At 42.1% G+C, this 25,675-nt stretch overlaps 2 protein-coding genes across 6 annotated transcripts in view; both read right to left on the bottom strand.

The window, feature by feature from the left end:
* LOC127626368 (tRNA-splicing endonuclease subunit Sen2-like) overlaps positions 1-4,610 on the bottom strand; it is a 31,810-nt gene extending 27,200 nt beyond the window's left edge. For all 4 annotated transcript variants that reach the window (XR_007968442.1, XM_052102107.1, XM_052102109.1 and 1 more), the window contains exons 1-2: positions 4,343-4,610; positions 3,694-3,760 (exon numbers count right to left, since the gene is read on the bottom strand). Coding sequence is in view for 3 of the 4 variants with exons in the window: in XM_052102107.1 (XP_051958067.1) it covers positions 3,694-3,760; positions 4,343-4,522 (247 nt within the window). In the remaining variant the exon portion in view is untranslated. The remainder of the gene's footprint in view (positions 1-3,693; positions 3,761-4,342) is intronic.
* A 6,726-nt stretch (positions 4,611-11,336) lies between these two features.
* The window catches only part of LOC127625914 (peroxisome proliferator-activated receptor gamma-like), a 52,573-nt gene continuing 38,234 nt past the window's right edge, over positions 11,337-25,675 (bottom strand). For both annotated transcript variants that reach the window (XM_052101372.1, XM_052101371.1), the window contains exons 5-7: positions 23,129-23,328; positions 18,976-19,444; positions 11,337-12,394 (exon numbers count right to left, since the gene is read on the bottom strand). In XM_052101372.1, coding sequence (XP_051957332.1) covers positions 12,147-12,394; positions 18,976-19,444; positions 23,129-23,328 — 917 coding nt within the window. In that variant the 3' untranslated portion in view covers positions 11,337-12,146. The remainder of the gene's footprint in view (positions 12,395-18,975; positions 19,445-23,128; positions 23,329-25,675) is intronic.

The following is a 25,675-nucleotide window of genomic DNA, read 5'->3' as shown; positions in this document are numbered from 1 at the left end:
ACAAACCCTAGATGGCCGGCTCTCCCGTCAATCCTGCTCTCAAATATTTGCTTCCTGGACAATAAACTGGACTCCATTAGACTCCAGCAGACTACGCAGCATGAGTTTAGAGACTGCTGCGTCTTTGTTTTTACAGAGACGTGGCTCAGCGACAGTTTGTGACTGTTAGATGCAGACCTTTTTATTTATCACGGGAATTCACCACAGTCACAATAACCGGAGTTTACACTCCGCCCAGCGCTAATGTTAAGGAAGCGCTCTGTGAACTGTATGGGCTATGAGCGAACTGCAGAACGCTCACCCTGACGGACTGTTTATTGTCGCCGGTGATTTCAACCATGCGAATCTCAAGACAGTGCTCCCTAAATTCCATCAGTATGTATACTTTACAACAAGAGGGGTGAACACGCTTGATCTTGTTTACACAAACATCCCAGGCGTGTTCCGGGCGAAGCCCCGACCCCACCTCGGCTACTCAGACCACGTTTCTGTTATGCTAATTCCAGCATACAGACTGCTCGTCAGACACACAAAACCGCTCCAGAAGCAGGTGAAATCAGGAGCCATCTCTGCTCTTCAGGACTGTTTTGAGTGTACTGACTGGCACATGTTTAGGGAGGCTGCAACATATGGTGACTCTACCAACTTGGAGGAAAACACAGCATCAGTGATCAGCTACATCAGCAAGTCCATTGAAGATGTCACTTTCTCCAAGACCATCACCACACGCTCCAACCAGAAGCTGTGGATGACTGCGGAGGTGCTCGCACTGCTGAGGACCTGAGACTCGGCCTTCAGAGCAGGTGACAAGGCAGCCCTAAGAACATCGAGGGCCAAACTGTCCCGGGCCATCAGCGAGGCAAAGCTCGCACACGCACAGAGAATCCATAGTCACTTCCAGGACAGCTGCGACACGTGGCGCATGTGGCAGGGCATCCAAGCATTACAAACTACAGGAAAACATCAGTTGCCTGTGACAAAGATGCCTCCCTTCCAGATGCGCTGAATGACTTCTACTTGAGGTGCAGAACAATGTGGTGGCGAGGAAGACCACCCCTCCTCCCAACGACCAGGTGCTCTGTCTTACCACGGCCGATGTGAGAAAAACTCTACGCAGAGTCAACCCACGGAAGGCTGCTGGACCAGACAACATTCCTGGCAGAGTGCTTCGAGGATGTGCAAACCAGCTGGCAAATGTTCTTACCAACATCTTCAACATCTCTCTGAGCAGCGCCGTCGTTCCAATGTGCTTCAAGGCCGCCAACATCGTCCTCATGCCAAAGAAGTCTTCAGTGTCCTGCCTCAATGACTACGGTCCCGTTACACTCACACCCATCATCATGAAGTGCTTCGAGAGGCTCGTCAGCTGCCCCCCTCACTAGACCCACTGCAGTTTGCATACCGTCACAACCGTTCAACAGACAACGCCATCGCCACCGCCCTCCATCTGGCCCTCACCCACCTAGATAAAAAGGACTCATATGTTCAAATGCTGTTCATAGACTTCAGCTCAGCATTCAACACAATCATTCCTCAGCACCTGATTGGAAAGCTGAACCTCCTGGGCCTGGACACCTCCCTCTGCAACTGGATCCAGGACTTCCTGACTGGGAGACCTCAGTCAGTCCGGATCGGGAACAGCATCTCCACCACCACCACACTGAGCACTGGGGCCCCCCAGGGCTGTGTGCTCAGTCCACAGCTGTTATCTCTGCTGACTCACGACTGTGCAGCAATGCACAGCTCGAACCACATCAAGTTCGCCGATGACACGACCGTGGTGGGTCTCATCAGCAAGAACTACGAGACAGCATACAGAGAGGAGGTGCAGTGGCTAACGGACTGGTGTAGAGCCAACAACCGGTCTCTGAATGTGGACAAAACAAAAGAGATGGTTGTTGACTTCAGAAGAGCACATAGTGAACACTCTCCGCTGAACATCGACGGCTCCTCTGTGGAGATCATCAAGAGCACCAAATTCCTTGGTGTTCACCTGGCGGAGAACCACACCTGGTCCCTCAACACCAGCTCTATTACCAAGAAAGCCCAGCAGCGTCTCTACTTTCTTCGAAGGCTGAGAAAAGCACATCTCCCACCACCCATCCCTCACTACATTCTATAGAGGGACTATTGAGAGCATCCTGAGCAGCTGCATCACTGCCTGGTTTGGGACTTGCACCGTTTCGGACTGCAAAGCCCTGCAGAGGATAGTGAGAACAGCTGAGATCATAGAGGTCTCTCTTCCCTCCATCAAAGACATTTACATAAAACGCTGCATCCGCAAAGCAACCAGCATTGTGGATGACTCCACACACCCCTAACACAAACTCTTCACCCTCCTGCCATCTGGCAAGTGGTACCGAAGCATTCGGGCCCTCACGGCCAGACTGTGTAACAGCTTCTTCCCCAAAGCCATCATACTCCTCAATACTCAGGGACTGGACTGACACACACAATCCAACTTTTGCACATGTCCAGAGTTGCACTTTATACCTGGCTGCAACCTCAATAACTGCTATGTCCATAGAACACTATTTCATAGTATGTTATGTTTACATTTAGCATTTTAGAAAGTGTCATCTTTTTGCACTACTCGATTACAAATGTGTACTGGTCAGTGCTGCACTGTCTCTCACTGTGCCTATTGTCCTGTTCCTTTTAGTAATTTATTGTACTGTCCTATACTTTTTGCACACGTTTGCATGTGCACTTTATGTAGAAATGTTATTTAGTCTTAGTCACATGTAGTTCTGTGTTTGTCCTATGTTGTTTTATGTAGCACAGTGGTCCTGGAGGAACGTTGTCTTATTTCACTGTATACTGTACTAACTGTATATGGTTGAACGACAATAAAAAACCACTTGACTTAATTAAACGATTAAGAGAGAAAACGACATCGTGGGGATAAAAAATCGGAGTATATTCAAAGTATAAATTAAACCTGAAAATAAAGTTACGATTTTCCAGGTGGGATTCACCAAAAATGGCTAAATAGTTGATCGGCTTGTGATGCGCAGCGTGAGTTCCGTCACACTTTAATAGTGTTTAGTCTCCCATTCAGCTGATGACAACACGATCATGAGGAAGGATTACATCAAGATGTAAATTTCACAGGTGCGAAAACTTTTGATAAATAAAATAGTGTACTCTCTTGTGTGCTAGTAGTAACCCCTCTGCATGATTGTGAAAAATAATATAACATTGTTTAAGATTCCATACAATTTCATGATCAGTAATCAAATAAGCAAATTTGTGACATTAACTGTTAACTCATTTTGTACAAAAGGATAGGTTTTCTTTCATTAAAGCACTTTCACAAGTGCTTTTTCACAAAAACCATCCTGCGAGCGTCAGTTCTGTGGACAGAAATGCCTTGTTGATGAAAGAGGTCAACAGAGAATGGCCAGACTGACACAAATTGACAAAGTCTATGGTAACACAGATAACCGCTCTGTACAATTGTGGTGAGAAGAATAGCATCTCATAACGCTATCGTGATTGCTGCTGTTTTGGCAGCACGATGGGGACCTACACAATATTAGGTAGGTGGTTTTAATGTTGAGGCTGATCAGTGTATATGATTAAATAGTCATGGGCACATGAAAGCCGATTTAATACATTTTGAAAATAAGACACATAAATAGGGCCTATATACTTATGACTGCTGAAACAAAGATAAAAGTCTATACCCACATTTCCATTGTTGAGAGATCATGTGTTCAGGTCTGGATCTTGAAAACACTCCTTTACCAAAATAACCCTTCAGGAACAAACAAAAACAAAACAAAAAAAAAAAACCCATTACAAATAAGCTTTTGATAGTAGTAAACTGGTTTAACATCTCTAATTTAGGGTAATGAAAGCATTAAAACAGTATTGTGATTGTGAAATGCTGCAGTGATGGTATCAGATCATAAAATACACTTTGGTACTTTGATATAAACTATCAGTCAAACATGTATATAAACCTCCTGTACACATTCTGTATTACTATTCCACATGTGTTACAGCATAGTATTAGCTATTATTAAGTATAATTATAATAAATAGTACAATAAAAGTAATCAAAACCATGAAATACCACAAATAAAACGATGGAAATTATGTGACTGAAATGTTAAACAAACCAAAATTTATATAATACAAATGTATATTCTTCATAATGTCTAGATTGTAGCACTGCACACTCTAGGTACTAAATTATCATCGTATTCATATACCATGATGCAGTACTCTATTATGTTTTTAAGAAAACTGTGGGACTACCATGGTAGGGTACAAGATAAAAAAAAAAAAAAAACTTAAAACTGCTCTTGTATAAGTAGCAAGATGTGCGTCTCACCCCCTCATATAGAGCCTGTATATGAGCAGGATCTGTCACTATCACATGATGACTGACGATTTCTGCTCTGTATATGATGATATCTCCATTCTCTCTGCTAAATGAGACTGGAAGAGGAGCTTCAAATGATTCATAAATCTTCGCACGCCGTTTAGGCGCTTGAAAAACGGCTTCAGTCATGGAGGAAGTTAGTTAGATTAAATAACCAGCATCACTCAATTCTGCGGGACTGTGCCACAGCAGTTTCTTTACTGCAGAAGTTGTCCATGTGAGCCGCGGTGTAACAGCAAATGTCGTCCGTGATGCTATTGAATACATTCGATTTAGTTCCGTATTTTATTGTTTGAAAATGCATATTATGCGTGGTAATCGGACATAAAGTAATGATATGTTGGTATTAATAAGGACAAACTGTAATTTAGATTTTTTTTTACAATTATTTCAAATTATTTTTAGCGATGTATAACCACACGTTTGTATAAATGGTTTTAAGGGCACTGTAATTTTTATTTTGTTTGACGATCCAATAGATGGCAATGTTTCCCAATTATTACATTAAAGGAATAGTTGAGCAAAAAAAGTGTTGAGCCTCATGTCGTTCCAAACCCGTATGCCATTCTTTCTTCCTTAGAACAAAAACGAAGTCTTTTACAGAATTTCAAGCCTGCTTTTTTCCATACAATGAAAGTGAATGTGGATAGTGGCTGCCAAGCTTAAAAAATGACTTCTTTACCTACTCCATTTTCCCAAATGAAAGAAAGTAAAATGGGTTTGGAACTACATGAGGGTCAGTACGTGATGAGATAATATAATTTTGCCGTATAATGGTTTGTTTAAATAAAGATACTATGGCACTACCCTGTTTTTTAACCATGGTATACCATGGTATCTTTGAAGTACCTTGGACTACCATGGTGCATGCAGTGCTGGGTAGATTACTTTTGAATTGTAATCTTGTACTGATTACATATTTCATCTATTGGATTACATTGTAAATATAATTTAAACTGATTGATTTTGGATTAATTTTAATTACTTCTGACCTAATTCTTATTTATTTCTTGTCACATGCATTTGAGTGGCATAACCTTTTACTATTTTGACTTAATGTTGCTTAAATGCATAAAAAATTGGGCTACCTAATGTATCAACATATGACAGTTAATGTGATTTTGTGTGTGTGTGTGTGTGTGTGTGTGTGTGTGTGTGTTTTACTGACTATATGACTGTTTCTTATTGAAAAAAGGCTCTTAAAATGTTCTTACTCCAGATATTTTGCCATTACAAATGCCATTCATGTGGTAACCAATTAGACCAGTTATATTCATGAATCAGTCACTAAAAAAGTTGTCGATGTCAAGTTGTCAAAAGATTTCATGAAAGCATTCATATATATTTTTAATGCCGATTACAAAAGCGATTTCAAAAACTTAAATGGACTTTACTACACAAATGCAATCGGTTCTGCATTTTTGAGTGGATTACCGCTCCATCTTCAGTGTAATTGTTGCTGATGGCTCGTATCAGGTCTGTGTACGCAATTTCCCCCCATTCAAAAACACTCGAAGACCTAACAAAGGTAAACCGGCTGTAGGCTGATTTTAAATTAAAAATTAAAAAAAGAATCAGAGGGATCAATAAATTATGAACAGTTTACAGACTTTGTCTGATTTATATGTAATCATGCAATTCAAGTAACTTTTATCTGATTACGAGTTTTTAAAAATGTAATTTAATCTAGTTACAAGTACTTGATTTTGTAATCTTATTACATAATCCATATTACATGTAATCCATTAGATTAGATGATTAGATTAGATTCAACTTTATTGTCACTGTGCAAAATACAAGTACAGAGCCAATGAAATGCTCTGTACTCTGTACACTTACAACCCAGCATGATGCATGATGGTATGGAAGTCGGCATATTTTTTCAGAGAATTCTGGTACCCTAGGATCGCCGACTCACTGATAAGCAACATCTCCTATCATACATGTTTGCATCGGCTCCACCATCTAAACATTCTCCTGTGGCATGACTGGAAGAGTGCTGCGTCAGCAGCGTTGGAGACCCAGGTTTGAATCTTGCATTGAAACTCAGAATTATTTGTGTTTGCTTTATCAGTGACAAGTGCGATTTAAAGGTTGCATTTTCCTTTCTATTATTACATTTGTACTCCACTGATTGGTTAGGTTTAGGTTTGGGGTTTGGGTTGGGGGGTACAGCTTATAAAATATACTTTACTACAGCCTGTACAGGTGAAAACAGCTTGCTTCAGAGCAGGCAAAGGGGCGTGAGCTCCAATCACCAGCAAAGAAATAGGGAGCCCTTAACTGAACAATTTTCCTAAACATAAATGTGTGTGGAAGTGACGCCCCCTTTTGGAGTTGGCGTAATTCACTTTTGGAATAACCCTGTCCCCTTCCGGAGTAACCATACCCTCTTTCGGAGAGGGCATGGTAATCTGGAGATCTCCAGCCTACAGCTATACCTACTTGGGGAAAATGGAACTCACACATGCCCATTAAGTTCAACAACACTTACCACCTTAGCAACCAGTGGCGGTGTTTTGATTTTGGTATGCACAGACCAATTTCAGCTAAAGGCAAGTTGACCTACTGTTTCCGATTTCACTGTGAGATAATTTTGGCATGATTTTTTGGCACTTTGTCATTTTATATAATCATTCAGGAGCCTCCTATGGTATATATCAAAATATATTTGGTATCAAATATCACTGTACAATAGTGCTACAGTACACACACACACACAATCACACAATCTGTCAGATAGTCAGTCAATCTAACTGTCTGTCTGTCTGTCTGTCTGTCTGTCTATCTATCTGTCTGTCTGTCTGTCTGTCTGTCTGTCTATCTATCAACAGATATGATGGAGTTGTGTCCGATGGTTATATCCTAATAATTCTATTATCTATAATTTTTAAAATCTTGATATCTCGCACATAAGATAAGAAAGATAAAAAGCAAAAACCTTAACACAAGCAAGTAACAAGTGTACACGCTATCTGTGAAAACATCCTAATCAGGCAATATTGTTTGTACATTGCTTTTGTTTTTGCTATAGCAGGTGTGTTCCTTCAGGCATTAACCTTACACAGCACTGAAATTTCCTCTGTTCAGATATTTAAACACGCAGAACACATTCAAGCTGCTGTGTTTGATACTCCAAAAACACACAAAACTACTTTCCTACACCAAATGCTATCATTGGCTGCATTTCTTCAAATATTTTTTTTAAGAATGTATTTTCTGAAATTATTTGGCATTGTCCATAGTCGACAGAGGCTTTATCGGCAGGATAAAGTTTGTGGGGGATTGATAGTAATGAAGTAAGGACATGCTAATACAGCTCAAAACCACATTTTTGTTTTTTCTGGACACTTTCCAGAATAGAGTTGTGTTGTAGCATTTGTTTAGCAAGGGTCAAGCCGCTTGAAACTGTCCATTCCCATCCTTGTCTCAGGATAATACGTTTATGCAATACCACAGAGGAAAAAGTATGAAAAATCTTTTCCATAATGATTTAATTATATGATCAAAAATAAGTTGAGTTTTGTAAGTAATAGGAAGAGTTTTGTGAGTACCATAGATGCTTTATTTTAGTTTATAGTTTGAAGGAATAGTTCAGCCAAAATTAAAGATTCTGTCAATTATTCCCCCTAATTTCATTCATCCAAACTCATATGATGTTATTTTTCCTGTAAAACACAAAATAAGATGTTTTTAAAGACACATCATGCAGCTCTTTTCTAGAAAATGACAGTTCATGGTGACCACATCAGTCAAGCTCCAAAAATGACATATGACACCATTAATGCACCATAAAAGTATCATTACAGTACAGTAGTCAACATGACTTGTGTGGTATTGTCACGATTCCCCATTGTCTGCTCAGTTTTTCACTTGTCAACTGTCTTAAATCTACACTTCCCATAGTTCCCTGCCCTCATCACTGCCAGCACTCAGTCATTGTTCTCACCTGTATGTCGTTTAGTCCTCATTACCCCTGTGTATTTAAACCCTGTTGTTTCTCCATTCCTTGTCGATTGTTGTTTGTAGATGTCTGGATGTTGACGTGTTGCCTTGTCTGCCCAATTTGTGTACCATTGATATTTTCATGTTTTTGGTTTCATTTTCCCCTCGTGGATGTTTCCTTTATTCCTGTCTTGTTTATTTTAATTTTGTTCAATAAAAAACCTGCACTTAGATCCTCACCCCTCGTCTGCCTCCTGCTTACGTAACAGAACGATCGACCATAATGGATCTAGCGGTTCAACAGGCGAACTATAGACTTCTCTGCCTCAAGCAAGAGGACCGTCCTGTGGAGGACCACATCCGTGAGCTGGGGAGTGTCGCGGACTTCCCAGACTCCTCCCTGGTGGTTTTCTTTAGGGCCAACCTTAACAGTTCGCTCAAGGAGCGGTTGCCACCGGCGACACGCGGCTGGACTCTCCTTGAAATCGTGGAGGAGACTCTGCTGGCCTGCGGCTGGCCGTTCACTGTGGGCGTCGTTGAGGAGGACCCTGCCTCTCCTCCCACAGTGGTGACCCTCCAGTCCATGGCTCGTCCTTTAACGCCTGCCCCACCTGTCAGCGAGCCAACCCCCACGCATGCCTTGGTCAATGAGCCAGCGCTGCCAGCTTTGTCTGCCCGGAGGAGGAGAAGAAAGGCTGCCGCTCCCCAGCCCACGCCAGCCACGGTCAGCGAGCCAGAGCCCACGCCAGCCACGGTCAGCGAGCCAGAGCCCACGCCAGCCACGGCCAGCGAGCCTGAGCCCACACCTGCCTCGGTCAGCGGTCCAGCGTTGTCAGCCTCGCCCGCCCCGGAGGAGGAGGAGAAGAGGGAAGGCATCTGCTCCCCAGCCTCCGCCTTCCATGGCTCCGTCCCCAGAACCTCCCGTAGCTCTGCATTCTGTGTCCAACAAACCAGAGCTCACGCATACCACGGCCAACAAGCCAATGCCTGAAGCCTCGAACGTCAGTGAGCCAGTGCCTGAAGCCTCGAACGTCAGTGAGCCAGTGCCTGAAGCCTCGAACGTCAGTGAGCCAGTGCCTGAAGCCTCGAACATCAGTGAGCCAGTGCCTGTGTTTAGTCCTCATTACCCCTGTGTATTTAAAACCTGTTGTTTCTCCATTCCTTGTCGATCGTTGTTTGTAGATTTCAGCGTGTTGCTGTGTCTACCCAATTTGTGTACCCTTGATATTTTCATGTTTTTGGTTTAATTTTCCCCTCGTGGATGTTTCCTTTATTCCGGTCTTGTTTATTTTCATTTTGTTCAATAAAAAACCTGCACTTAGATCCTCACCCCTCGTCTGCCTCCTCCTGCTTACGTAACAGGTATATTCCAAGTTTTCTAAAGTTGTACGATCGCTTTATGTGAGGAACATTTGTGGCATAATGTTGACTATCACAAAAAGTAATTTGACTTATCACTTGTTTTCTTTAAATGCATAAATAGAAGTTAAGTGAGGAACTTACAATGGAAGTGAATGGAGACCATTTTTGGAGGGTTTAAAGGGGGAAATGTGAAGTTTATAATTTTATATAAGCACATAAGTAATTTTTCTCATGTATCTCGTGAGATTATTGGAGCTGTTAATTTGTTTAAATTGTAATATTTACAGTTGTTTTAGGGTTTGTTGACATTGAATTGTTATGGCAACAAAGTTGATAAGCTTATATATAACTTGTAACTTTAACATGATTTTACTATGATAAAATTTCTTTGTAGCTATTTTTTTAAGAAATGGAGAGTCAAGTCGAAATTATTTTTTTGTGGTGATCAATATTATGACACAGATGCTGTTGATTGAGCTGTACTTGTATTGAACCCAGAATATTATTTTAGTAATTATTCTCTGTTATTCTTCCCCACCACCAAACGAAAAATTTGAAAATGTAGAGTGAGATTTTCAGCAAATAGCGCATAACTTTTGGTCTGTTCTTTGCATGCAGCAAACATACGTCTTCAGAAGACTAGAAATAGAGTGTACAAGTCATATGGAATATGTTTATTACTTATGGTGTTTTTGATGTTAATTTCTCCTTTTAGGAGGTTGGACGTGGTCACTATGAACTAAAAAGAGCTGTGTAAACGTTATTCAAAAAACCTCCTTTTTTGCCCATGGAATTTGTATTTTTTCAAATGGGTTTGAAACTTGAAAGAATTTTATTTTTTGGGAGAACTAATTTTATTTTAACTTATGTTCTGAAGTGTGTTAAGCCAAAAAGAAGATTGTGAATGATATTATGGAGACATCCATTAGCAGTGGAAACGTACAAAAAACAAAACCGGTGATGGATAGTGTTTGCCAGTTTTAGCTTCCCCTTTCCGTGACCTCCCTGAGAAAAGCCATAAAATAAAACACTATCTTTAGTAATTCATGTTCCATAATTTTTCATAGAGACACAGTTATATTATCAAAAGAAAGAAATATTCCGGTCAAGCAGCTGTAAATTATATTTTGTCACAGGAGATATGTATCTACTGCTGGGTGTAGTGAAGTTAATATTTTGCAATCAAAATAGGGTGTGTTCAGAGAGACATGCAATAAAAGGATGATGTAATGGCTGCAAAGTAGCTTTGCGTGTTACGGGACAGCACGCACCCTGCCCACTTAAAACTTCAATAAGAAGTCATTATAAAAATAAAAAAACACTGCAGGCATGCAGGTTTCTACGAATAGACATGTGATAACTTGAGCATGTAACATGTCAATCAAAAGTACACAAATGCCAAAAAAAAAAAAAAAAAAAAAATATATATATATATATATATATATATATATATATATATATATATATATATATATAATTAATTAAAAAAATAAATATATAAATATATACAGGTTAATTCAGCAAACCGAGGAAAATAGTTGAAAATTTTTATTTACATATTCAAATACAATTGATATTCAACAGTTTACAAACCATTTAAAATGCACAAAACATGATATATTTACATACATTTTGGGGAATAAAAGTCAGAAATTAAGACTTTGGAATGATTAAAAAAATTATATATATAAAAAAACATTTAATTCCTGACTGAGAACTAGAAAGAATAATAATAATAAAAAAGTCCATCCTAGTATCTACATAAAAGATGTCCAAAACACAAATCTAAAAGACAACATTTGAATTTCAGGCAAAAACAAATCTTTGGAAAGAATCTTAGAAAGTGTTTAATTTTCTCAACGTAAAAGTAAAATAAAAAAATATGAAGTGTGAATACTCACTTGTGATAAAATTTGGTGTGTAGGCTAATTTATGCTGCATACTTACTGTACAAATTCAGTTTTACCTTTCATACAGGGTACAATTCTTTGGTACATAAAATAGTAGATGCAGAATGTATTTAGTTTGTTAAGGTTTTCAGTTCTCGGACAAAAACAAGTAACTTTAATTGCAGTCCTACTTTAATGGACATATAGGTGGCACTTGCCTATAATAGCTGAAAATCAATCATATTATCTATATGTTTGTTTTTTCTATTAAAAATGGAGTTTCACTTTTATGTCCATGGCTTTATCTGTAATGACTAGGCCTGCAAAAAAGTGCGGTTTTATTTCACCTGGTAAAACATATTCGCAGTGGTTCGGCCCTCTTTAACTAGGGACCTTGCAATGGGCACCGAACGACACTTTTTGTCTCGAAAGACAAAAGCGGTTACTGCCAAACAAGTTACACTCTGTTCTAGTTTCTCTGTCGACTATGGTTTTAAACAGTGAAAAACATCACCCTCTAGCATTAGATTAAAAACTCAAAATCAGCAAACCACAAACTAGTACAAGTCTCTTATAATCTCTTGCAGCAGTGGATGTAAGCACCAGTCAACCTCAGTCTCTTTCAGTAGCTGGATCAACTGAACATGGTCAGACACCAGCTGTCGTAGATTAGTCATCTTCTGTAAAACTTTTGCGAACAGCTGGAGAGAGTCTGGATGGTTAATCTTCAGCTGGAGCTCCAGAGAATGAAGAACAGTCTCCTGCAGGTCTTCAATGGGCTTGACATTCAATAATCCTGGTCGATCTACCAGAGGAAAACAAGATTGGAAGATTCATAAGTTTTTGAATCCTTGTGTTGAGGGAATTAATAATTCAATGACAGTGGTCAAATTAAATATCAATTTGCCAGAGAATACCATTGTTTCAACGGTTTTCAAACTGGAGGACATGTCTCTTAATGAGGGCACACAAGCATGCTAAAAAAATTGCATGCAATCAAGTATTGTAAATTAAAATTATTACTAGAGTTCGACCGGTAGTTGATTTAGCAGATAACCGATTAATCGTTGATAGTTTTTTTGAAATCAATTGATAGAATGTACAAAATTTGCTTAGACTTTCATTACTGTGATTGGCGCAGACAAAATTCCAACATTTAAAAAATCCCAGATGCAGTTTACTATTAAACCAAAAACCCAATGATAACTAAAAGAAAATTAAGATATATGTATTGTATATATACACTCACTGACCACTTTATTAGGAAGACCTGTACACCTACTTATTCATGCGATTATCCACCAATCATGTGGCAGACAGTGAAATTAATAAAATCATGAAGACAGAGGTCAGGAGCTGCAGTTAATGTTCACATCAACCATCAGAATGGGAAAAAAGTGTGATCTCAGTGATTTGGACTGTGGCATGATTGTTGGTGCCATACAGGCTGGTTTGAGTATTTCTGTAACTGCTAATCTTCTGGGATTTTCACACACAACAGTTTCTAGAATTAGTAAATTCTAGAAAGGTGGCAAAAACAAAAGACATCCAGTGAGCGACAATTCTGCGGACAGAAATTTCTTGTTAATGAGCAGAATAGTATCTTAGACTGCACAACATGTCAAACCTTTATGCGGATGTGCTTCAACAGCAAAATATCCCGTTGGGCACTTTATTAGGACCAAAGTGTTCATAATAAAGTGATAAGTGAGTGAATATACATTCCCTATCTGTCACTCACTCAATGTTGTGTCGATGTAGTGACACTAGGGGTCGCTCTTGGGAGCCCCAAACACCTCTGATGTTTTAAGAAAAGACCAATGGAAATTGGCAAGTGTAATTTGCATGCCACTCCCCCGGACATACAGGTATAAAAGGAGCTGGTGTGCAACCACTCATTCAGATCTTTTCTTCGGAGCTGAGCGGGGTTGATGCATTCCACTGCCAATCCATTCACCTCTGCAAGAAACCAAAGAGCAATCTCCGCGGCTGCTAGAATTTATGGTGCATCACAGCAGTTTCTCCCCTCTCACACAGATAAGTGCAGAGAACGCCCCTGGGCGCTTTGGCAGTGCGTGTTGAGTGCTAAAAGAGTATATTTCTCCTTAAAAAAAGAGTGTATATTCCCTAAAAGAGTGGGCACTGACGGCGTCTTTTTAAAGATGCCTTTCCGGTTATGTGCAGTTCCTGGTTGCGGTCGATATCTCTGAGCTTCTGATGGTCACGATCGCTGCCTTACTTTTCTGGGCTCCAGACACGCTGAGAAAGCATTTGTGGTTGTTCATGTCCACACTGCGAGAACATGACTATGGCCACGTTGCGATCACGGCTTTTCTTCCTCAGAGGGAAAACCACTACAGCCACTCCCCACCTCGGTTCTTCTGCCCGCAGGCACAAGACCACGATGGTTAGTTCTGGGGGCGATTTGAGGGCTTCAATGAAAGTAACTCTGCCAGGTGAATCCATGGACATCACATTCCCCAGTACAATCGTGTGCCCCAGGTGAGTTCCAGGTTGTACTATGCGGCCCACCTCAGAGCGGGTTCGACCTCTCATTAGCGCTCAAGAGGAGGATGAGGATTTTCAAAAAAGAGCGCTTTCGTCATTCTCTGTCTTCTTCGGCTATCGTTCTTATGACAGCCGTGCACCGAACATTCGTGGCCAGGGTGTTGCAGGTGTGGATTTCCCGCCTCCACACAGGCGGTTGTGGCAGGCTACGAGGACACTCAGCCACCTCCGCCATTAGTGACCTGTCCTGCGTGTGGTAAGTGGAGCAAGGTAAGTGCTTTAACATCTCTCCCTATACAGCGAGACCGGGACACGAGGCTCCCGAAGTAGCCCTTCCCGCCCCGCTCCGCTGCGAGACCCGTTTCAAGGGTACGTTAGCAGCGGTCGTCCCCTTGGTGCTCCTCGGCTGGAGTTTGGAGCCGTGGTTAACGCTCTCCATCCTATCGTGATAGCTGGCCAAGACGATCCGACTCGGCTATGCAATTCAGTTCGCCAGGCGTATGCCAGGTTCAACGGTGTCTGTTTCACTTCAGTAGGTGGCAAGGATGCCACTGCACTACGTGCCGAAATCGCGGTCCTTCTGCAGATGGGTGTGATAGAGCCTACCCCTCCAGCCGAGATGAAGAGCAGCTTCTACAGCACCTACTTCATCGTGTCCAAGAAAGGTGGTGGATTGTGACTGATCTTAGACCTGCAGGCACTGGTTTGCGGCGGTAAACCTGAAAGACACATACTTTCATGTCTCAATCCCGCCTCATCACAGACCGTTCCTTTGGTTTGCCTTCGAGGGTCAGGTATACCAGTACAAGTTTCTCCCCTTTGGTCTGTCCCTGTCGCCTCAAGTCTTTAAGAAGGTCACAGAGGCAGTCCTTGCCCCGCTAAGGGAAGTGGGCGACCGCATCCTCAACTATCTCGACGACTGGCTGATCCTAGCTGACTCTTTGGATCTGTGGTGTACACAGGGACCTAGTGTTCACCCACATCAGCTGATTGGGACTTCAGGTCAACTGGGAAAAGAGCAAGCTCGCCCTGATGCAGAGTCTCATGAATGAGCACGCTCAGTTGGTGCTGAATTGTCCAAAGTCAATCAGGGGAAAACAGTGGTCCCACTGAAACAATTTCAGAGGCTCCTGGGGCATATGGCATCCTTGGCGGCGGTCACGCCCCTCGGGTTGATGCATATGAGACCGCTTCAGCACTGGCTTCAGACTCAAGTACCGAGATGTGCATGCTACCATGGCACGCATTTCATGGCTACCATGCTGATCTGCCGCTGCTTGTTCAACCCTTGGACAGACCTGATATTTCTATGGGCAGGGGTTCCCCTAGAGCAGATCTCCAGGCAAGTCGTCATCACAACAGATGCCTCCAAGTCTGGCTGGGGAGCCGTTTGCAATGGGCACGCAGCCACAGGTTCCTGGAAAGGCCCTCGTCTGCGTTGGAACATCAACGGGCTCGAGTTGCTCGTGGTACATCTAGCCCTGGAGAGACATCAGCCATTGATCCAGGGCAATCATGTGTTGATCCTGACGGAAAATACGGTGACGGTAGCGTACATAAACCACCGAGATGGTTTGCACACACATGTTGCAACTTGCCTGCCATCTCCTCCTCTGCAGCAAGCAGTGGCTCAAGTCACTCACAGCCACACACACACAGGAAAACTGAATCGCACAGCGGACGTGCTGTCATAGTAGGTAACGCTTAGGGGAGAGTGGTGGCTCCACCCCCAGGTGGTTCGTCTGATTTGGAGTCAATTCGGCGAGGCACAGGTAGACCAGTTTGCCTCCCGTGAATCCTCCAACTGCCCGCTGTGGTATCCCCCATTGGCATGGAGGCACTGGTGCACAGCTGGCCCCGGGGTCTGTGCAAGTATATGTTTTCCCCCAGTGAGCCTACTTGCACAGATGTTGTGCAAGGTCAGGGAGGATGAGGAACAGGTCTTGTTGGTAGCGCCCTACTGGCCCACCCAGACTTGGTTCTCGGAACTCACGCTCCTCGCGACAGCACCTCCCTGGCAAAGCCCCCTGAGGAAGGTCCTTCTTTCTCAGGGATGAGACACGATCTGGCACCCACGAGCAGACCTCTGGAACCTCCATATCTGGCCCTTGGACAGGATGTGGAATATGTGAGTGGCCTACCACCCACGGTAGTAGACACAATCACACCTTCTACCAAGCGACTGTATGACTTGAAGTGGTGCCTACTCGTAAATTGGTGTTCTTCCCAAGGCGAAGACCCACAGAGTCGGGTCAGTGCTTTCCATCCTGCAGGAGAAGTTGGAGGGGCGGCTGTCCCTCTCCACCTTGAAGGTGTATGTAGCCGCTATAGCGGCACACCACAATGCAGTAGACGGTTGAACCAGGAAGTTGAATCCTCCCAGGCCACACCTCGTTCCCTCATGGGACCTCTCTGTGTTCCTGCTGCTCTCTGTGGTCCTGCTGGGCCTACGGAGAGCCCCTTTCGAGCCCTTAGAGTCAGCTGAGCTGAAATCCCTCTCCTTGAAGGCGGTCCTCCTGACTACGCTCACCTTCATCAAGAGGGTTGGGGACCTGAAAGCATTCTCTGTTAGCGAAACGTGCCTAGAGTTCGGTCCGGCGTACTCTCACGTGATCCTGAGACCACGGCTGGGCTATGCCCAGGAGGCAGACCCAACCTTGTTGTTGTTGTGTCCGGAACATGCTTTACGTATCTATTTGGACCGAACGGAGACGCTCTGAGCAGCTCTTTGTCTGTTCGGGGGACAGCAGAGGGGGAATGCTGTCTCCAAACAGAGGATTGCCAACTGGATTGTGGACGCCATCATGTTGGCATACCAGGGCCAGGTTGAGCCGTCTCCTTTGGGACTATGAGCGCACTTTACCAGGAGTGTAGCCTCCTCCTGGGCCTTGGCCAACATCCCCTCTCTAACAGACATCTGTAGAGCAGTGGGCTTGGCAACACCCAATAGACCAACACGCAAGATTTTATAATCTCCGGATTGAGCCAATTTTGTATCGTGTGTTGGTAGGTACAAACAGGTAAGGATGCGGGCAGCTGGCTGGGTGTACCGCTGACACACAAGCGCCTTTCCCCTTCCGAGGGAAAGAGGTGCGCTCTTTCATCCACATGAGTTCCCGGGAATGGTGAACCCTGGATTCCTTCCCCAGCACCTGCGGCAAGCAAATTCGACAGAGGAGTTTGACGCCAGGCCCAGTACTTGTGTATGCCCTGTTCAGGTCAGCTCCTGTACTGGGATAGGTGCTCCATATGCATTGGTTCCCTGTCGGTATCCCCATATGACATAATCTTCCACTGCCTCCCTGATGGTAAACCTGTGTCTCCCCTTGGGCAGAGTCTCATCTGCCACTGGTCGCTGTGTTTGTAGAGCTCCGTCGCCTCTGGGTAGGACCAAGACTCGGTAAGTCCATCTGATATATTTCCATACAATTGCCTCCCCTTCAGGCAGGGTGTAGTCTCTGCTGTGTCTTTTTCCAAGGACACCTACCCCGACGTGAATACGTTTGGCCCCAGCTGGAATCAAGTGAGTTCTTTCTCCGGGAGAAGAAAGAGAAGAAAAGGCCAAACCAGCGGGTGCCGCCTATTCCCATTGTGGGCATGTCTGACCCCCCCTTTTAGGCTTTTGGGGGTTATGGTCCATACGAAGTGCACGGGGCATTTGGAAGGTTATGATGGGGCCAGTGCATCTGTTACTTGGCACCCAGTGGCGTGCCTGCACCTGCACCGCCGATCTACATAACACAGTTCAGCTGATTGTGGCGTTGCATATAGTCACTCCTAGTGTCACTACATCGACACAACGTTGAGTGAGAGACAGATAGGGAACAGCTAGGTTACTGTCTTAACCCCATTCCATGATGGAGGGAACGAGACGTTGTGTCCCTCCAGTCACAACACGGAACTACCCTCTGTAATGGCCTGGGATGTCCAGGGGAGTGGCATGCAAATTCCACTTGTCAATTTTCATTGGCCTTTTCTTAAAACATCAGATGTGTTTGGGGCTACCAAGAGTGAACCCTAGTGTCACTACATCGACACAACATCTCGTTCCTTTCATCAGTAGAACGAGGGTTACGACAGTAACCTATACGTTGTGTGTATATATATATATATTAAACCAGGAGTTGAAGACACAATGTATTTGCTGACGGGGCACATTTCTATATAGTCACGTTTCTTTGAATCTTGCTTCAATTTATGCCACTTAATTTATCTAATCAAAATAACAAAATATGCGTTATTGAAGTGAGGATAAAAATATGGAGGAATATTGTCAATGATGAAAGATTTAGGTACAGCAAAAAGGTGTCAATGATTGTTTTTATTTTACCTCACCTCTAGAGGCCAGTGTTATACTGTAGAACCACGTTGTTTTAACTGTAGAATATAAAAAAATAAAAATACGATTTTAGGGTGAAATATGAGATGATTTACCAAAGATTCAAAGTCCTCGCCTTATTAAGAATAGTTTGTTTTAGAAGGTTTGTTCAATATCATATAGCTTTTTTTGTCATGATTGTGAATCACCAAAGTTCAAGGTTATGATTTTATCAAAAGGCCTTGATAAATTGGTGACCAATAAAATGAAGTGGTAACTGCATTGGTGCTTTCAAACCCTAATGTGAAGTGTGAATAAAACAATCATAATGATAAAGTCAGATCAGTCTTTAGAATGAGCCAAATATAAACCTGCTTAATAAAATAGAGGTATGACACAAGCTCAAATCACACAATCAGCCCATGATTTTATTAAATGTGTAATTTTTTTAAACAATTAATTGTACTAAATTAACATATTACTGTAAATTGTCAGCCCAAGTTTTTTGGTTCTTGACTGAAGAAATGTCATGAAATTTGGCTTCTTGAAGCAAGACCCACCTCCACTCAAGATGATAACAGCCAGGAACAGTGCCATGTCACTGTCATCCAACTCCAACATGTTGAATTTGACAGAAAACTCAAACTTGGGCTCCATCATTTCACAGAAGGGCTTGCGCAAGCTCTTGAGGAACTCACGGGTCATGAAGATCTGGCCATATGAGATGAGCGTGCCATCTTTGTTCATGAGAGGTGCCATCATGATGATGAGAACTTCAATAACACCATACTTCAAAAGCGTCACTTGGTCGTTCAAGTCTAGGTTCACGAAGCCGGGGATGCTCTTTGCGAATTCGGTGACTTCGCTGACGGCCTCGGCCGAACGCGATTGGCAGCTGTGGAAGAAACGAAGCTCCACCTCATGCATGATGCCCATGTCGGCTTTCCGGTGGTCCTGTAAGGGCATCTGTCTGCAGTTAATCATCTGCTCTCCTTCCATCAGGGACTTCATGTCGTGAATAACGAAAGGCTGTGAAACAAGAAGAGACATCAACCCAATATAAGATATAAAAACATACCTAGTTGTCACTAAGATTGAGATTACTAGAAAAAAATAGCTGTAAACATTATTAAAACGACCTAAAACGTGCTTTTCTAAATACACTGTATATCAATACGTTTTTTGGACTGGTTGAATGAACTTGTTTTGTTTCTGAGATTTAGGCCTAGAACAAACTCAAATATATGTGAACACAAATGCTTCTTGCTACGCAAGCTCGTTTTCATGTGTTGTTGCATTCCAAAATACATCAGAACACAATTCCTAGTGTAAAGGCAGTATTGGACACAATGCCCACAATGGGCACTATAGCAAGCATTAAAGTACTGTATATGTCTTCTTCAACAGTCAGTTTTCAACTATTGTTATGTTGGAACAACCTTTTGAATATAATCTTGCTAAACAAGTTAAAGTCAACATTTTTACTAGCTACCTGAATAACAATAACACATCCGGATTAATAGCACAGACATTTAAAGGTAACTCTATTTCCCCCTTGTGTACTGACTACTGAGGTATATTACCACCACTGTAAATTTAAGAATGCATGTTAAAGCTGAAGTATGTGACTTTTTCAGTGTTAAAACACTTCTTCCCAGCTTAATATGCAGAGATCTATAAGTGAGCCATTCATAGATACATTTTCTCAAAAACTGCAAACACTGTCTCTGTGGCGCTATAAAAATTCCTGTTTTTGATTTGTGTTTGTGTTCACTTAGACCCACCCCAACGACGTTATTCAACCAATGGCTTGAATTAGGAGCAGTACTATATGAGAGTTTGAAAAACTGCGGATGAGGGGCTTAATCAAAAAGCATTTTTGAAAAGATTGTTAATTTTTAAATTCCGTTTGGTGTCGCTAGTGTTAAAGAAATTACATACTTCAGCTTTAAGTACATACAACAGGACCAAACACTTGCAATACATTGCCCAAATATTCACATGTGCGTTTGTTTCTGGCCTTACTTAGTAACATAACTTTAATAGGAGAAATTGCATTGCTGTATAATGGGTCAACCAATGTCAACAAAACAGCCAAAACAAGAATTTAGCTGATAAAAATTAGGTCTTGGATTTTTTTTTCTAATTCCTCTGAATGTTCACTCTTGTATTTGAACAGAAAACATGATCCCTGAAATTCCTAGCAGATATTTCATTTTGTGTCAACTTCCTTTGAGTTGGCTGAGTTCTTGCAGGAGTAAACATGCCCCGTATACAGTATGGTACAAATGAAGCATAAATTAGGATGGTTCTAATTCGATATATAGAGTTATAGCTATAATTTTTTATATTTTTATAGGATAGTCCTTCTGCAACCTGTGCCTTTATAAATATTTCCCCCCTCTGGAAAAAGCAGATGTTTGGTATCACTCTACTCGTATCATCGGCTGGGTTAGTCAAAACAAGCATCAAACAGCCTTGGCCATATCACTTGTTAAAGATACGTGATGCAGTAATTTTATGACTGAGTTGTGTTGAATGAAGCATGAAAAGTATTTGCACACTTTTAGACACTTAAAAGTGATAGTTCATCCCAAAATGAAAATTCTCTCTTCATTTACTCACCCTCATGCCATCCAAGATATGTATGACGTTCTTTCTTCTGCAGAACACAAACAAAGATTTTAGAAGAATATTTCAGCTCTGTTGGTCCTTACAATGCATGTGTGACCAGACAAGTAACCAGACATTTGAAGCTCCAAAAATCATATAAAGGCCACATAAATATAATCCATATGACTCCAGTGGTTAAATCCAAGTCTTCAGAAGCAATATGAGGGTGTGGGTGAGAAACAGATTACAACACTTTGAAAGAGAAAGTGCAGATTTATGGTAAAAAATAACTTAAATATTAATCTGTTTCTCACCTACACTTGTCATATCACTTCTGGAGATATGGATTAAACCACTGGAGTCATTTGGATTACTTTTTATGCTGCCTTTATGTGATTGGCAACCATTTACTTGCATTGTAAGAACCAACAGAGTTGAAATATTATCCTAAAAATCTTTGTTTGTGAAGAACGTCATACACAACTAGGATGGCATGAGAGTAAATGATGAGATAAATTGTTGGGTGAATGATCCCAAGTCACACTTAAAGATGAATGAACGTCATTACATTAGATGAAATAACACCTTAACTATGGATGGACATGGACAACCACAACATTGTTTATATAATTTTAAAGATACTGTAGCAAACTTATTTTTGTGAATTAGTTTGCTTGAAAATAATTTTACTGAAATAAATGCCACTTGGTATGGCATTTTGTTAAATAATACAAAGACATTTATAAATTTTAAAGCTTTGGTAAGCTTTCAAGTACTTTTTGGGACCACATCAAACAACTTTATAAGCATGTTCTTCATATAATCTACAAGTAAAACTGCAATGTAATATATGTTTTTATGATTCTTATCCTCAGTAACAAGGCTATTAATCACAAGATATGATGAAAGCATGGAGTAAAATCTATGTGCCTAGTCACATGACAGTTTATCGTTGCAAACCTGAATTTCAAGCTTAGATAAGCTTAGATATTCAAGTGTGCTGTTCTTCATGTTATATATAGACAAATTCAGTGCTATCTATGATATTCTTGAATTTCTGCATGTGTTTAAAATGTACAGAACATTTACCTCACAGAACAGTGAATCGATCGATTAATACTTTCTTCTTCTTCCATGGAACACAAAAGGGAGATGTATTTTTAATAGTCCAAGCTACATAGAAATGCAGTTGATAGATTTGTGTGGTGAACAAAAAGTTTTGTAATTTGTAATCATGAAAAAAGAAATTGCATTCATGATTCAAAACTTGATTATACTTCCTCGCATTTGCCATGTGTCAGATAGGAAGTGTAATTGAGCTTGAAATCATGATTGTGCCTGGAATCTGATTTCATGATTGTCATGAATTAATATTGAAAAAGGAGTTACATTTTGACTGTTCTCACCCAAAATCGAACATATCTCTTCAAAAGACATGACTAGATTCATGGATTTCCTTTATGCTGCCTTTTTGTAATTTGAAAGTTTGGACGCTGCAATGTATGAATATACAGTATTTACACCATATCTCCATCAAAATATCTTCCTTTGTGTTTCCGCGGGAGAAAGAAAGTCATACGAGTTTGAGGCAGCATCAGGATGAATACATGATGAGAAAATTATAATTTTTGGGGTGAATTATTCCTATAAGGTGTTTGCAGACCTGTAGTTTGCTTCATTTGTTTCAAAACAGGAATTCTTTTTTTACAATGTTGCATTTACTAATCATTTTCAAAAGATAGCATTTCAAAATGGACAGAAATATTGGAGCAAACTGTCCCCTCATTGGTAAATAACTTTTTTCGCTCTGTTTATTTTGTGGGGGGTTTGAGTTGGAATTTGGAAAACAATACCTGTTTCAAAGAAAAGTAATTAAAAAGCATTCATGGCTATCATAAGGATACTGGTTGGTTCTTTGGTCCGCTGGGTTCTCACCACAACCAAAATGAATCAGGGTGTAATCAGGCCATCCAATTGTTTTGTTGCTGATCCAAGTGTGGTTGCCATGTTCATATACTGTATATGCTTAAACAATCCGAACTAAGGGAGAAAATGTTTATTGGTGGTTATAATCACAAGCTTTGAAAAAAGCAAACTCACTGCATTGTCGTTGTTCTTTCCTGAGAGTATGGCCCTGGCCTTGGCTTTGGTCAGGGGGAAGTACTTCATATAGGATTCATACAGATGCCGGGCCAGGGCCCTGAAATCGGCTGACTCTGGGTGGATGTGATCTATGTCAGTGGAGAACTCTGCCAAGAGCTTTTCTTTCTCGGCTTGGGGCATCCGTCCAAAACGAATGGCTGGGAACAAAACAAACAACTAGACAGTCAAAAAAAAAAAAAAATCACAGTTCCAACATGTCTTTGCTAACGTTTTGGGTCTGTAGGGATATGAGTGGGAGTCAGAAACAGGCATTTTTTTTTTCAGTGTTTTGGTATGTTAGCACAGGTCGTTATGACCATTTTGAAGATTCTTTAATGTTTTTATTCTGACATTAATGTAGATAATTAAGTGTATTACATCCTAGTTCTCTGAACATGAGTTTTATCCCAAATTAAAAAGAACATATTAATCCAAAATTTTCAAATACATTAATATTCACCCAGTGCTTAATATTGGTTAGAGAAATTATATAATGTGTTGATATATTGTAAGTTAAACTCATTTTAAGTATTATATGATTGTTAAAACCAAATAGAATTTCTATATTTTTAAGGGAAAGCTTAAAATTCAAGATACTGTAACTTGGAATGCATGTAACACAATGATGTTTTCACTGCTGCATTGCATGAGTTTGTAAGTAGCTGCACCTCTTGTAATCTTGACATATTTCTTTACACTAATTTGTCACTACTCAGATACACAGTGACACTCCCTGTTTCTATATGTAACAATTACCTAAAGAATGGGAACCCGTGACTCCCAATAGTTTAAAGTATACAATGAAAAGCCACAATGCCCACATGCAAACAAAAATGCAACTGATCATTAAGCAGTTGGTTTTCTTTTTAAATTTTGGGGCTTTTGTTATTATATTAAGAGAGAAAACGTCATGGTTACTGTCGTAACCTCCAACCTCCGAGGGAGGGAACGAGACGTTGTGTCGAATGAAGTGATACAAGGGGTCTTCCTTGGATGCCGAATTGTACCTCTGAACCTTAGAAAAGGCCAATGTCAAGTTGACAGACAGAATTTGCATGCCCCGCCCCGGACATACGGGTATAAAGGGAAGCAGGGCAATGCAGCAAGCAGCTGAGTTTCACTCCTGTTCCACTCACCTCTACCAGCGAGAAGCATTGCTGTTGGATCCGGCCATTTACAGTGCTAGGTCAAGTGCTGTGGCAGGAGGGAAACAATGTCTTGTTCCCTCCCTCAGGGAACGGAGGTTACGACAGTAACATGATGTTCCCCTTCTGTCACTCACTCCATGTTGTGTCGAATGAAGTGACACAAGGGGTCCATAAAAAAGCACCATGCACTGACTGTGTTACGTGACTGTCGAAACAGGTGCACAGCAAGCTATTGCGTGCTAGAGGCGCCTGTGCCGGCTGCACGTAGCCCTCCCCAATGCCCCCAACTCTTTGTTTTTGCATACAAACCTTAGGTTTCCCATACCCCAGAGGGGGGGAAAAAGGTGTTACATGCCTAGCATGAGAGCAAGCCCAGCAGCCGCGGCCTTCTCTCTCAATATGTCTCTCACATAGGACGTAAAGCGGCTGGGGCCTACCTTAAGTCGGGGAAGGCGGTCTTTCCCCGGGGGGGAGCAGGAGATAGCATGTCAGGACCTTTTAGGATGTCCCGAGGCTAGGGTGCTGAGAGAAGACTCGAAGCCCTTACCCTGCTCCGCGCACCCAGCAGGGTTGTGAAGCCGGACGTGGGATATGGCGCGGTGGTAGGTCCAGCCTAATGAGGCAGGACTCTACAAGCGCAGCGGCCGGGGCAGCGGGACTGCCCGGGGGAAACGCGGGTCCGCTGACAAGGGGGACCGTACCGCGGAAAATACATTACGGGGAGTCTACTGCGTTGGTGTGGGCTGCAATAGCAGCTACATACACCTTCAAGATGGAGGGGGACAGCCTCCCCTCCAGCCTCTCCTGCAGGAATAGAAGCACTGACTGAACTGCGCATCGCTGCGTGTCTTTGGCTCGGGAAGAAAACCAATTTGCGAACAAGCGCCACTTTAGGGCGTAGAGTTGCCTGGTGGAGGGAGCTCTGGCTTGGTTGATTGTGTCTACGACAGCAGGTGCTAGACACACTAGATCTTCCACATCCTGTCCAGGGGCCAGACGTGGAGGTTCCAGAGGTCTGGGTGCGGATGCCAGAGGGTGCCCTGAAAAAGAAGGTCCTACCTCAGGGGAATTTTCCAGGGAGGGGCTGTCACGAGGAGTGTGAGATCCGAGAACCAGGTGCAGGTGGGCCAGTAGGGGGCCACCAGGATGACCTGTTCCTCGTCCTCCCTGATCTTGCACAGCACCGATGCAAGAAGGCTCACTGGGGGAAAGGCGTACTTGTGCAGCCCCCGGGGCCAGCTGTGTGCCAGTGCGTCTGTCCGGAGAGGGGCTCCTGTCAGGGAGTACCAGAGTGGGCAGTGGGAGTTGTCTTGGGAGGCAAAGAGATCTATCTGTGCTTTGCCAAATCGGTCCCATA

The sequence above is a fragment of the Xyrauchen texanus genome, chromosome 32 (assembly GCF_025860055.1).
Source record: "Xyrauchen texanus isolate HMW12.3.18 chromosome 32, RBS_HiC_50CHRs, whole genome shotgun sequence".
Lineage (NCBI taxonomy): Eukaryota > Metazoa > Chordata > Actinopteri > Cypriniformes > Catostomidae > Xyrauchen > Xyrauchen texanus.
This window is presented reverse-complemented; position numbering and strand designations above follow the sequence as displayed.